Source organism: Homalodisca vitripennis, chromosome 4, assembly GCF_021130785.1.
Source record: "Homalodisca vitripennis isolate AUS2020 chromosome 4, UT_GWSS_2.1, whole genome shotgun sequence".
Classification (NCBI taxonomy): Eukaryota; Metazoa; Arthropoda; class Insecta; order Hemiptera; family Cicadellidae; genus Homalodisca; species Homalodisca vitripennis.
The window spans coordinates 50,490,802-50,505,435 of record NC_060210.1 but is presented as its reverse complement, the minus strand read 5'-3'; the positions used below and the strand labels follow the sequence as shown (position 1 = coordinate 50,505,435).

Here is a 14,634-nt window from a genome sequence, read left to right as displayed (position 1 = left end):
ATAAAGGTAGATTTTTCTCAAATTATTTTTATTTTCAAACTTAAAACCGACCGGCAGACATATAAATTACAGTTACATCACTTTCGGGCAACTACATAAAGAGACTGACAGCTGCCACTTCAGAGGTCTATGTATGTCTGTCCTAGGTGTCTGACCATTTGTCTTCAGTGTAAAAACCTAAAAAACATATAATCTGACAAATATACTATCTTTTCGTATTATTTACCTTTTTCCTACCATCTATTTTGACTACAAACATTATCAAAGAGTTATTTTTTTCTTATGGAATATTCTTATGTTGACTAATGTGTCTATAGAATGCAAATTGGCTGTCCGCCTGGTATTTAAATTTTGTGTGATTTTTAACACCATGAAAATTAATTATTTAATATTAACTATGTATTTAGAAATAAATTTATGGCAATGGGCATGACTAAATTTATAATTTAAAGTATTATCGTATTTGGGTACTCTCATGAATTGTATTAAGACTCCTTGTAATGGCGGTTCAATCTACCTAAGATATTTTCTAAAAAATGCGGGTTAAGGTAAGTTTTTAATCCCAATAAGCTTGTGAGTCAGGACTCAAAAACATAGGACGATGGTGTCAATGACAGTTTCTATGACGTTTGCCAAAGGCCCTTGAAAATGGGTAGGTTGTTTTTGTAATGTTACGTGGATAACAGATAATCTAAATGGATATTAACTTGGTGATTCACATGAACATCATACATTTTGGAGACTCGAATAGGATTGGTTTGACTTTATTCTAGACAAAAAGTCTCTAAAATGGAAGTAAATATTATTGTTTATACAAGAAAAACATTAGTTTTACTGTTTTGACTGAAATAATATTAACTACAATCTTCTCATTCCTTAGTGGATTTTGATCGCAGAATCGATCAAAATACAATTTGGCAGTATTAATAAAAATAAACCAGGAACAAATTTTTTAATAAAACTAAATAACATAGTTTTTTATCAAAGAAAACAAGTCCGAGTGTAGATTGATAAGAAATTGATTGAATTATCGAATTCTTTCCATAAATGGTGGTGACAAGGCTTGATTCGTATTTAAAAAAAATTTAAATGTACAATGTGTTCGGATATTTTAAGTTTCAAATGAAAAATCTAAAATTTTAAAGACCTGCTTGGTATCCGTAAGTTATTCAGTTTTAAAATACCAATACTAGTCACGTTTTATCGATTCCTCTAGTTTGCCACGCATTAGTTTTTGTGGAGAAGGCTTTTTGTTATCAGCTTGATAACTTGAGGTCGCTAACAAAGGTTAGCGTATCAGTCTACAAAGGATTGTGGATGAAGGACTGTGATAGAGGCTTTTACATAATCTTGACTTCGTTGTGAAGCACCCACTTCAAGAGATCGCTGATTGCTTCACCCCTAGTATTGATCATCAATTTTTAGCTTGTTTACTACATTTTGTTACGTCATTGCATTCCGTTGCTACATAGTAATTATTATTAATAATTAAAGTGGCAAAGTACTATCTTAATACTGCATATTAAATACTATCAGTCAAGTAGAAACTTATGTAATACGTAAGCATTTTACAATATAGTACATGATAACTGTAAATATCCTAAATGGTATAAGACCAAGTAAGCTATTACTAGCAGGTATAACATTTTAAATGATAGTTGAAAGATTTTTTTAATCTCTTGATTAATTTTAGATTAAGATTTAAGAACATTGTTTTGGAATCCTGAAGTCGTAGAGTGAAACAGTTTTTATAAATTCCCGTGAAATCACTCGAGTTTCTCTTCAACACTCCATGATATTTTATTGAATAGCTTAAGCTATTAAATAAATAATGATTTATTTTACAATAATTGCTTACAATGAAATTAATGAAATAACCAGTAGCGATGTTTTAACAATACATAACATATACAGAACTGGGAGTATACCATAATAACAGAATAAATCAGTCAAACGAGCCTGTACAGCAGCATCTTACCTAAAACCGTATATACATCTCATAAGTTAAAATGTCATTCATAATAAATATGATTGTGACATAAAGGTCACAAAAATATTCCATATATACAGGTACAACTACAATTAAAGTAATATCTTAAAAGACTTCTGAGAAAGTAATAATAATGTAACAATAATATCTAAAGTAGTATATTTTTACAAATAGCTAGAAAAAATAATAACAGGAATAAGATCGCCTAAATCACATTATGCATATTTCCAATAGTACTCAAACCTATTTGAAACTTGTTAACAATCAATAAATATACAAAATTAGATTATCTAAGGATATGTATTCATTCTGATTCAAAATGTATGAGAAAATTCTTAATTTATTTTTACACTTAATTAGTGATCTACACAAATTAAAGTATGATTACACATTTTTGCATCTAAAAAATTATCGATCTTGAAACTTGGTTTTTCTTGATAAAATAAGTATTTTTAACAGAAGTAGGCATATTTTAAGTACTTATTATGTAACTGTTCCATTGTTAACAGCTTCAGACGTCAAGTAAAAGTTTCTAACGACTATCATTGTATACTTTGCACATGTATGACCAATACTTGTTTCAGTGAATAATATTTCTCGCGTCAATGTTGATCTTACCTTGTTGCTACGGTCAACAGTATATAAATATATATACACACACACACACAAGAGAGGTCTGATAAGCCTACTTCTTTCAAAAGACAACTAACATGGATTTTAAGAGTATATACATTTGTAATAAAAGGTAGATATAGACTTTTTATGTGATATCTGCATGATATTACTGAACAAGCATTGCATAATTAAAATTTGCTAAAATGTATAGTTAAAAGTATATTTTTCCTAAAACTTTTAATCTTCTTAGGTTATATGGTTATTTTCTTACTTTTTACAAAACAGCGGTTGCAGAAAAGTTTGAAATAAAAATTGTTGTTACAATTAAGCTTACTCTATGTTTTTAACAATATAAATATATACAATCATAACAGTGAAATTAATTAAGCTGTGCCGTAAAAAATATGTATACAATTTACAGGAATTTTTATTCCTGTAAATTAAAATGTAAATTAAGCCGATTAAATGTAACGGGCTCTTTTAACAATACTTCCACTCATAAGTGAATCTCTCCATGGTTACACAATTAATCGATATGAAAATGTTCACTACCGCTCAGCCAAGTCCCATACGAGTGACAAGCACTACTATCATGCAATTCAATGTTTCTTATATAGAAATGAAGCGTCATTTCAATTTAAGAACATTTCATTAGGTCTATAGGTCAGATCCTTCTCGGAATATCGTGCAAAGAACAGACAGAAATGTAAATTTTCCGTTAGGTTTTAATATATTTAACTGCACCCGTTCACAGACTTAAGTCAAATCAGCAATACCTATCAGCACTATATAATATATAACCTTGTAAGACTATGGTAATAACCATCCTGCCAAATTCTTATTATTATAAAGTACCAGCCGACAATGGAGTTATGTTAGCATAACATTACTTATTAAGCTACTCGGAATCTAATGCTTGCACCAATGTCCATGTATTTCATCCATCTTTGATCGTATGCTTAAACGGATACTCTTATCTGAACGAAAGTAAGGACTTTATTTGCGGCATAAATTACCAGATTTAATAAACACACTAGTAAACAGCGGAATATGGTAGAGTTCCTCTCGTTAGTAACAGCCAAGTTTCATGTCAACAATCATTGTCCTCGGATTGTTAGACACTTAAATCATTTTAGATCCATAATTATACAAAGTTTTGACACACTTTGCGTCGTATTCGATCATCTTCCTGTGTGTCAACAGGACTTTATGTACAGTATAATTTAACTACCGACCACAGTCGTGATTATTATAGGATAAACTCTATACAATACTATTGCAAACTTTAGTAACAAACTTTTTAACTACTATATTTTCAAGTTTTTATTAATTGCTTTACTAACAATATTGGTTGTTAAACTGTTCCAGATGGATGCGAAGGTGATTCGGTGTTCAAGCGGGGATGCCTTTACAAGGGGATATATTGGCCGTCTTTAACTAACAGCTTCAGAGAACCCCACCTGGAGTTGAGTTATCAGAGGTATTCCCACCGCCAGCGACAAAAGAGCCTCATCATCGTTAACTTTGTGGACATGCTACTCAAGGGAGTTCTGGCAGGTATATATGGATATCGACATATTTTCCTGAAATCTCTTCAGTGGCTTCTTTGCAAACAGCTTTTTCCCAGTCTTTTACCAAAAGTTGTATTAGTTTAATGTACTAGTATTTTTTATTTTTATTGGAGGATTTTTTCAAGATTTTAAAGTTATGTATTGTAAATATAACTCACTCTAGTTCATTATATTATGTTGAAGGCGTAAAAAATACTTCTAAACTTTTTGCAATACCAGTTTCAACGTTGGGGACTCAAGTTAATCTTTGCCCTTCATTAAACATATTGTTTAGTTTATATGCACACTGTAAACAAGGTCTACGAATGAAACAAAAGTTAGTTTACTCTTTCGAGCAATAAGGAAAACGTCTCCTTTATTCTGTTTCACAACAAAACCAGCACTTTGCATTGTTTCTCTGAAGCTGGTCTGAAAAATTAAAACGCCACTTGGCAGCGACACATAGAATCATATATTTTCCATTTAGAACGTAAATTTAAAAACTATGTATTTTATAGCCTTTAATTCTCGTATGAAATATGGACCTCAAATACATCGACGTTGCTACATTACTTTTATTGATTTAAAACAAATTGACAGAATGTTATAATACAGTTTCATTTAAGAAAACAAAGTGTTTCTCTCTGGAAAATAATTGTTACTAAAGACCTTTCTTGAGAATTCTCTTTGTGATTGAGATTTTGAAAGTTTCTTTTCAATTAAGAAAAACAAGGAAAGTGATTAAACAATGAGTTCCATTAACACGAGAATTTATTGAAAAGTCTATTTGTTTCTTTTCTAAAAAAGTACTTTTTTATTTCATAATATTACCCTTAAAGATATTATTAGTATTATATCACTGATAAATGTATTACAGTGAATATTTATATAAAAATGTATGTATATTTAATTATTAATATTTTCTTCTTTCATTTAGAAAATGAATTATATTCAGCCCTTTACAGTGTTTATCTTAATTGTATTAATGTATACGTTAATATTGGAGGCTAATTATAAAATGTATAACACTTGTACTATTACTCCCAAATTCAATTATAAAATATAATTGTTTGAAAAGAAATCCGTATTTTGGCTTATTGGTTAATAATTGCATATTCCTAGGCTTCTATATCCATTCATTATCACTTGAATACATGAATGGAGATTAAATTGTACCGTACATTACTCGTGATGCATTCTTCATAGTAGAAAAGTTCATATTGTTAGTGTAAGGACAGTTAACATTTTGCATTCAAACTCTCGGTCTGTTTGACCAAATTTAGTATTTTTCTTGCACTTCTAATGTATAATTCGGCATGAGTATGTACCAAAATTGATGTTTCAGTGCTGTGGATTCTGCTTAATGGTCCAGTTCGATACCATGACGTCACCTCGGCTATCTGGTCCTCGGTCATGATGGCATTCAACTTGGCGGTCTGTCTGCTGGGCTGGTGGCGCTGTTTCGCCAACAACTACCTACATTGGGCCGCTGTCTTCACTTGGGCCCTCCTCAACATCCAAGGTACACCTAACCTCTTATTTCTTCATTTAGGATTTACCTTATCTATCTCAATACGTAATAGGATGGCTGAAATCGTACTTATGATAACTCATTTATTGCTGTTGAATTAAAATAGGCTACAAGTTAGTGCTTAATGAGGACAAATTTGTAAACCTTTATTTTATCAACGCTGATTACATAAATATGATAGGTAGTGAAATTGAATAAAAACAATAAAACATACTTATGAATAATGTTGGTTTGGCTCATTTGGTTTCATTTAGACGCTCAGGATAATTCTTACAGTTTCGATGTATTACATTTGCAAGTCGTGAAAATAACTTCAAGTATAAATAGTGAAAATAGACTTCAACAAGTTTTGGCTAGTAACGAAGACTATTAAGCAAGCTGGTGTAATGCATCACACTTAATCGTGCCACCTCTTAACATCTGATATTTCTTTTGTTTATTAAGAATAGACTCAAATATTTAGATAAACTTATTCCAGATTTGCAGGTAAACCCTTTCTCTACTAATATTCGGCCGCTGTAATGTGTTAGTAATGCATTCGGTCAAACGTACAAAAAGTGAAATGATAAATTGAACAATACCTGAGAATATAACATAAAATGAATAAATGGCAACTGGTTAAGAATCGGACGAGACAAGTGCTCCCAAGTACCGGGTGTCACATGACATAAAGATAGCTCGTTCAAGTGGTGGTTTCCGATGGCACTCTGGTAGAAGGATGCCAAAGTATTGAAGGCAACGGACTTTGGAATATGATACATGCGGAATGATCTTCACAGGTTGTGATTCTCCTCATATACACGAATCGTATTCATCCCAAAAACACTCATATCTCTATTGATGTTGCTGATGTTCTTAAACGATTTCAGTGTCCGAAGTGTCAAAGATCTTTAATAATAGACAAAGACTAAGTGTTCATTATCGAAAAGAAAAGCCAGATAGAGTTTGTTCCTAATAAGATCCTAAACGGTGTAGACTCTAAAAGTTTGCTATAAGGGTGGTGGAGGAGGCACTAGGTGAAATCGGTAATTTCCTTAACCGGTATCATGACTTTATCTAGGACCTTTTGTTGCGATATATAATGCCCACAGCGCCGTACGGAAAGCACACATTGCAGCAGGAATCCAGATCCTGTCCATGGCTCTTGATTTATTTAACAAACAATTGCTTTACAAATGCAAAATGCGTTGTAAAGTCTTCCTCGAGATTATTGTCTGCAATTCCCTGATGTACCAAAGAAACGTTTTCCATTTCCACCTGAGTGGTTCAGTGAGCTGTATGTGTTGCTTGCAGAGGGCACTCATTGGTATTTGGTAACAATGGACACCATTTTAAAATCTTACATACATATGGAGTCACTGCATGGTCTCAACGATGTTGCAGCATTGGAATTTTCTGAAAAGTAAATACTGTACTCAAATTTAAAAATTTTAAATTGTGTCAAAGAGAATGCACAAGACAAAGGCTACAGTTGTGGACTCTAAGTTACAAAATACTTTAATACCGAAGCAGTTTATTAAGGTTCAAAGTTTCTGCACAGACTCGTCTACAGATTACTGAAATTCCTCAGCCGCACTATATATTTGTTTGGTGACAGTCACGCTAGGGACCTGGCATGTCTGTTTCAGGTGCATATGCTATGATAAAAATTAGTGAACGTTGCTTATGATGATTATGATATAAGTCTTATGATGATTTTTAACCTCCATTGCGAGTTGTTCACCAAAATGTGCAATCGCTGCCGAACAAAATTGGTACAGTTGAGTCCATCCTTCACATTGAAAATTTTTAAATAGCCTGTGTATCTGAACACTGGCTCTCTAGCGTTACTCAATCAGCTGTGTTTTTAAAAGGTTACAATTTGCTTCTCTTTACTGTAGGTCCTTTACATAAAGGAATGCAATTGAAATTCTTGTACTTGAGGACTGTTCACTCCCTGTTAGTAATAAGGAGGTCTAGCTGATATAAACTGGAATTTCATATTAAGTCAGGTGAATGCACCCTCATTGGGTTTAATCATTGTTTAGTTATTTTATAAATCACCTAACGGTGACTTCTGAACATTTTGTAACAGGTTTGAAGATTCCTTACGAATTCTTATGAAGACACTAAGACACATTTTACGTTTGTGGGAACTTTAATGAGCATCTCGAATCAAAATAATAGACATTTTTTCAGGCATAATAAATTCTTTCTGTTTTCGAATTGTTATAAATGAAATAACACGGCCTTCACCATCTGGAGGTTGTATATTGATAACGTCATTACAAACCTTGGTTCTCTTTAAATGTCTGTTGCTATTGTCCATAGCTGTATGTTCTAAATTGATGGGCAATCTGTGATTGGCAAAGCTAGTGAAACCTTTTCAATATATATAATAAAGACTCAATATTTATCTCATTAACAGAGTATGTTATACCTTGGAGGAATTCTTGGGAGACTTGTCTCTGACGGTGTAAGTTTATTAAATTGTGTCTTTCAATAACCATGAAAATTATTGTAACAACTGATTAAATTTTAAACGGCACACGTAAGTAATATTCAATGCAATATCATTTGTATAAGTATTATAAGATTATGACAATTTTTCCATGCAATTGGGTTTAGAATAATAATTAAACAAACAACAGAATGTATTAGTCATTCACCTTTCAGACATTTTTCCAGAGCAGATGCCGATAGATTTGATGAATTAGTCTTTGTTACTGATTGGCAAACTGTCTTCATTGAACAGAATATTGGTGTTCAATTGTATGTATTTTTAAGACATCCTTACTGACCTTATTTAATAATACATTCCCTTTTGTCGTATCTAAAAACATTTAAAAAGCTTAAGCCGAAGTGGCTAACAAATGTATATTACAAGTTAAGAAGACCTACGAGACTCTTATATGCTCCAGCGTGATTACCCAAATGACTGTCTTCGCAATATTTGTAAAGAATAAAAGCAAGATTGCAAAAAACTCATCTGTAAGGCAAAGTAAATTTCGGCTTCAAATTATACAAAGAATAACAGCAATAAAGCTAGAGCCGTGTGGCAGACTGTATCTAACTATTTTGGATAGACTTAGAAATGGAAAAAAAATTCAGATGTTGAAAATGAATAAATCGTATTTAACCCAGCCAAATAACATTGCGATTTTATGAATAAGATGTTTTTAAACGGTTTCAAAGTTTTTCAATTTTTATCTAATATTTCAATATCTACTACTTTTTTCGGTGCAGTTCTTCTGTTTTCTTTACACCAGTCTCAGAAAATGAAGTTGTTATTGTAAGGTCAAACCTTATGTCTAGCTAAGCTACTGAAATTTGAATGTATCTGGTGATAATCAAACAAGGAGCAGCACCTTTAGCAGTTCACTTGATTGTCTTACTTAATAATTCAATATTCCAGGGTAAATTTCCATCGAGTCTTAAATATTAAATGTCATACCTGTATTTAAAAATGGATTCACGATTTCTCCAGACAGTTATAGACCGATGTCTATATTTCCTATATGAATTAAAGTCTATGAATGCATCGTTCATGACAGACTGATGAACTTTCTTGAGAAACATCAGTTTATCTCGCCAAGGCAATTCTGATTTTTAGGTAATCAATCTACTACCGATGCCATAGATTACTTGCTTGTTGCTATACTCACATTTCTGGATCCGGGGGAATGCACGGCTGGAATCTTTTGCCATCTTATTCGAACTTTGAAGCTGTGAACCATAAAATCCTTCTTGGAGGGGGAGGGGCAATTGGAGGCCTATGGTGTTAGAGGAGTTTCATTGCAGTGGTTTGATTCCGACCCCAAATCTAGTAGAAACCAATTTTTTGAGGTGATTAATCCTTTAAGACAATCATGTGCTAGGTTCCTTCTTATAATCTCTGCTGTTTCCCGAGGCTCTATTATAGGTCCTGTTTTATTTCTGGAGTATACAGATGATCTTAAAAACCACTTAAAGGATCTCGTGGTGCAATACACTTATGATACAAGTGTTGAGCGAGCAAAGACTACTTAATTACTTAATACTGCTCTACAGACAGTATTACTGAATTTTGGTATGTGATTCGAAAAACACAGTTTGTCTGTCGACGTAGATAAAAACAAGCAAGCTTTATTTTGGACCGCATAGTACTTCGACTGAGATTTCAAACTTGTCCACTTTATCGTACTATCACTAGTATAAACAAATTCAACATTTTCCAATATATAATTTTTATTCTGTGCAAGGCCTTTCTGAATCAAAGATTCCATCATCAGGCACTTCACAAATTATCAAATGTTTACATTTTTAAATAAATTAAAAAAATATTTAAAAATGTAAACATTTGATAATTTGTGAAGTGCCTGATGATGGAATCTTTGATTCAGAAAGGCCTTGCACAAAATAAAAATTATATATTGGAGAATGTTGAATTTGTTTATACTAGTGATAGTACGATAAACCTTTTTTCCAATGCTCCGAGATTCTACATTGTCCACTTTATATAATTGAGCTGCATGTTTGGAAGATAGTTCCATTCGTTTCTAAGGGGTGCACTCACACACACACACACATATATATATATATAAGGGGTGCACTTTGACTGTAACATTCACATTGATCGGCTTTGTTGTAGGTAATTAAACAGATGCATTTATGCTCTTAGATAACTTATCTACATTCTTAAATAAATACATTCTTAAAATGGTGTATTATGGTTATTTTTCCATAACATGGTATTGGTATCACGTGGTATCGTCTTCACCGTCATCCTCTTTCAACCGGAATGTTAGACTGAAGAAAATGGCTGTGAGGGTGATTTGTGAACTCGGGACCGAAAGAGTTGCCTAGAAGTATTCCCTCGTGACAAGTTTTCAACCCTTCCATCCTTATTCATATATTTAATGTGTGTATTTACTTTTAAAAGTCATATTTTTCAGTCCATATACATCCTCATTGCACACGATTCAAACCTGTCCTATGGTGCCAATGCATCACCATGAATTTTTGAGAAACTACTATACATACTTCAGAAAAAATATTTTAATGCCAGACTATGTCAAAACTAGTGAAACCGTTTCTATATATAATAAATACTAAGTAATTATCTCATGAACAGAGTATGTTATACCTAGGGGAATTCTTGGAGGCTTGTCTCTGACGGTATAAGTTTATTAAATTGTATTTTTCAATAGCCATGAGAATGTTTTAACAATTCATTAAATGTAATTCGGGAAATGTGATTCGTAAATAATATTCTATGTACTATCGTATGTATAAATATTATAAGATTGTGACAATGTTCCATGCAATTTTGTATTTTTAATGAATAATACAAAATTTGATTTGATTTGGATGTAAGTAGAGAGTTTTTTTATAACAGTCTGTTGGAACAAGGTGTAATAGATAATGTGTAACATTTTTCTTCCAACTTAGACTGAGTTGCATTAACTTATTATATGCTGTTATCTTAATAATCCTTCACAAGTAGTAAAAAGGTAGGAATGCGTAAAAACAAACAGTGGCTGCAACAGGGTGTGAAGAGCGCTGGGAGAGATGCAAAATACAGAATGATTCCTCCATTAGGTTTGATGGAGGAGCTTTAGAGTTTATAAATTGGCCAATCATCACACCCTGGCCAGCAAGTGTGCATAATGGTCTGATGATTACCTGCAGTACGTACTTGGACTGGGATGATTGGCTAGTTCTTTGTTTGGCATATGGTGACGTATGAGGAGATTTATATATTCTCCGCCATTAATATATCTTCCTCGCATGAACCTAAACTAGATGATAGAAGTACAGCGTCTTTCTGGAGCTTTATTCCACACGGGACAGGCGTAAGGGTGCAAAAGTACAGTTTAAAACAAGAATTGTAGACTTTGCCTTATCAGACTCTGTTTTCTTTGTTGAAATTTCTGAATTATGTGTGTGAATCTTAAGAGCTGTACTCCATGATTTAGTCTAAAATCTTAGTTATTAGGCTTCCTTAACCGTTGTCACATCTAACATCAATGTCTTCTAGTCACAATGCGTCGAATCTTTGCTTACTCATTTATCGTCTTGATAAATCTCGGTCTCGCTGTGAAGAGAAGTCTACAATCAAAGGATGTAAAACCAATATTATTTCGACGTGGTAAAGCATTGATGTTAGTTTTGCTAAAGATTTGGTTTTATTTAGACCGAGTGCGCCCCATTGTTGGGTTACTTATAGCATCATCCTATAATATAATCATTTACTAAAACCAAACAATATTTTACTTTTAATTGTATTTAGTAAGCATTTTTAACCTATCAAATTGTATTATTAAAATCGCCAGAAAACTATTTCTTGATACATAACATTAAAATAATAATTGATTAGAGTAAATACAAAATGCTATCTCAGTTTACTGAATTTAAACATCAGCCAATTGTTTTCATATCTTGTAAATCCGCCAAATTAAGAATCAGCTGAACCTGTTTGTTTATTTACGATACAACATTTTAACAGACATAAGAATTCTTGTTCAAAAGTACGTTTTACAGTATATTAAGTGACATTGGTTACTTATATAAATGGTGAAAGTGAAATATTAACAATATCTTAGAGCAATTATAAAAGAAACATAATAAGTAATAATACATTTTTCAGCATGATACACTAAGTCATTAAAGATAGTGGTGTGTGCACAATATATCGTCAACTAAGATTAATTAAAATTTGCAGCAGATCAACAATATAGAGTACTGAAATTAATTAACGAAATAAAATATAATAGGAGAGTATGGCGATAACGAACAACAAAAACATACAACAACTTTAAATTGCTTCTTAATGGTTCACATGTAGATGATATCCAATCATTTACTATAACAGATATTACATTTTTAAGTGTAAACATCATGCCGATGTATCCCAAGAAGAACGAACATAATAAGAATATAAAATGTTTTTAACTAACATAAAGGTATGGCCAAATCAACAATATGTATCTAGTAAGGCTGAACAAGAACCAAACATAACATGACAATATAAATGTGGCATCTACAACAAGATCAACAGCTGTCAGATATTCTGTTTATTGTGTTACAGTTTGCTTTAATTAAAGCAGGCTACCTACAGCACCATTGGATTTTGAAAATATTATTTATAAATAGTTTTTTTTCCAAGAGTTCTAAAACATCCTTTACCCTAACTTAGTATGTAGGGGAGCGAGCTGTGGTTGTTTTCTCGAGACGTGATACAGTATAGTCGATGAGCGGCCGGAAGCCGTCATTAGGCGACATTGTGGCTAGCCATTACAGGGGGCGCTGAACTTGTCGATGTGCCGCTCACTTTCTCGACTGATAGCTTCGGTACTCAGCACATTTCCATTTTAAATTAGGCTTTTGCAGCCCTTATATTGCTGACTGATAATCGTGTTCCGGAATCAAGTTGTTTAATACCAATATTCTATCCTTACCAATAAAAATGGAGAAATTTCATTATCTGGATTATAAACTTGTTTACATCAGTTAAATGCGTCATTATTTCAAAATTGTATTCGAACTGCGTTTTATTTAACAGACCTAAGCTTAATTGGAGGGTTAGGGCCACAGTCATTCAATCTATAAACTAAACTCCAATTCCAAAACAAATACATACATTGTTAATCATATGGTACTAACGAATATACATTACCATATCCAACAGAATTTCATCTAGTTTATAGTTAACTCAATTTAGTGCCAATATTCATGAACATGATAAGGGCGATCGATACCTTTAGAAATTACCTAAATTATATTTTATAATTTTTTTCTACAATATCCGATATATAAATTTGGATCAATTAGGTTACGTTAACAAAAATACAATTCTCTCATAACATGTCGTTTATATTTAGAAAGCACTGCGAGAAATACCTTCTCTATATTTCAATGCGTTAACACAAACGAACCGTACAGAGCGGAGATAATTACAACTTATTCCCCAAAGGCGAATTAAACTCCCTTCTCTCTTCTGTAAATAATGGACGCTGTATCATTTTTCTCCGTTATTTTAACGAAGATTAAGTTACTTTCACATGTATATATCCTTATTATATTATCACAAAAGTAATTTTACCACCTAGGTTTCCGCAAAACTTATTAATCATATATCTCTTGACCCTTGATCAACTTAAATCTTCTACGTTTTTGATATCTCTCAATTAATATGGCAGCCGGTTAGATATTGGTAATAAATAATTTTCAATCAGTACCAAAGAGCAAAACAAAAAAGTGTATTCCTATTTACAGAAATGTATGTTCTTACGTGTATTTTAAAAAATCGTAAAGCTTCCACCTAGCGTTCTTACAAAGTTTTGAGTTTCCTAAATACAGTCACATTTAGGAAATAGTGGTAATTACTATAATTTCCTTAATTGTAAGCCTATTGAAACTTAACTAGTAATTAAAGCTAGTACTTACACTTTGCTTGGATAAGTTTGTTTGCTGGTACTGAGTATAGTTTTACGAGTAGGCCCGTATTAACATGCCAACCTTTTAAAGCATCTTAATATCTGTTGTTCAAATTAACCGTCTAAAATAACATTGCATCTTTATTTTCATGACATTTATATATGACAGCAAGACATGACATCGATTTTTTTACTACAAAGCCAGAATGAATATATTTTAATAAAATGTCGCTATCATGGTATATTATTTTTCTAACATTTTATAAAAGTTTTATAAATAACGTTAAAAATTTATTGTTTTTTAAAATAGCGTTGTTTTGTTGACAGCTTGAATGTTGTCAGAACATTGAGTGTTCATTTAAATTATTTCACATTCATAACTATACTTTTTTAACTAAAAAAATAATCATAAATATAAATATAAAAAGTACCCGTATGTATTAATTTATGTAAATCTTTAGAATTGTTTTATTGTGAATTGTGATCATCAAAAAATGGAGCTTATCATTTATTAGACCCTGAACTCTTATTGTAGGAAAATCGACCTCTCTT

The 14,634-nt window shown here is 32.1% G+C and overlaps 1 protein-coding gene across 1 annotated transcript in view; it reads left to right on the top strand.

Moving 5' to 3' along the window:
• The window catches only part of LOC124359305 (adenylate cyclase type 8), a 212,209-nt gene that overhangs the window by 108,937 nt on the left and 88,638 nt on the right, over positions 1-14,634 (top strand). The window contains 2 exon segments of the mRNA XM_046811933.1: positions 3,974-4,162; positions 5,501-5,677. Coding sequence (XP_046667889.1) covers positions 3,974-4,162; positions 5,501-5,677 — 366 coding nt within the window.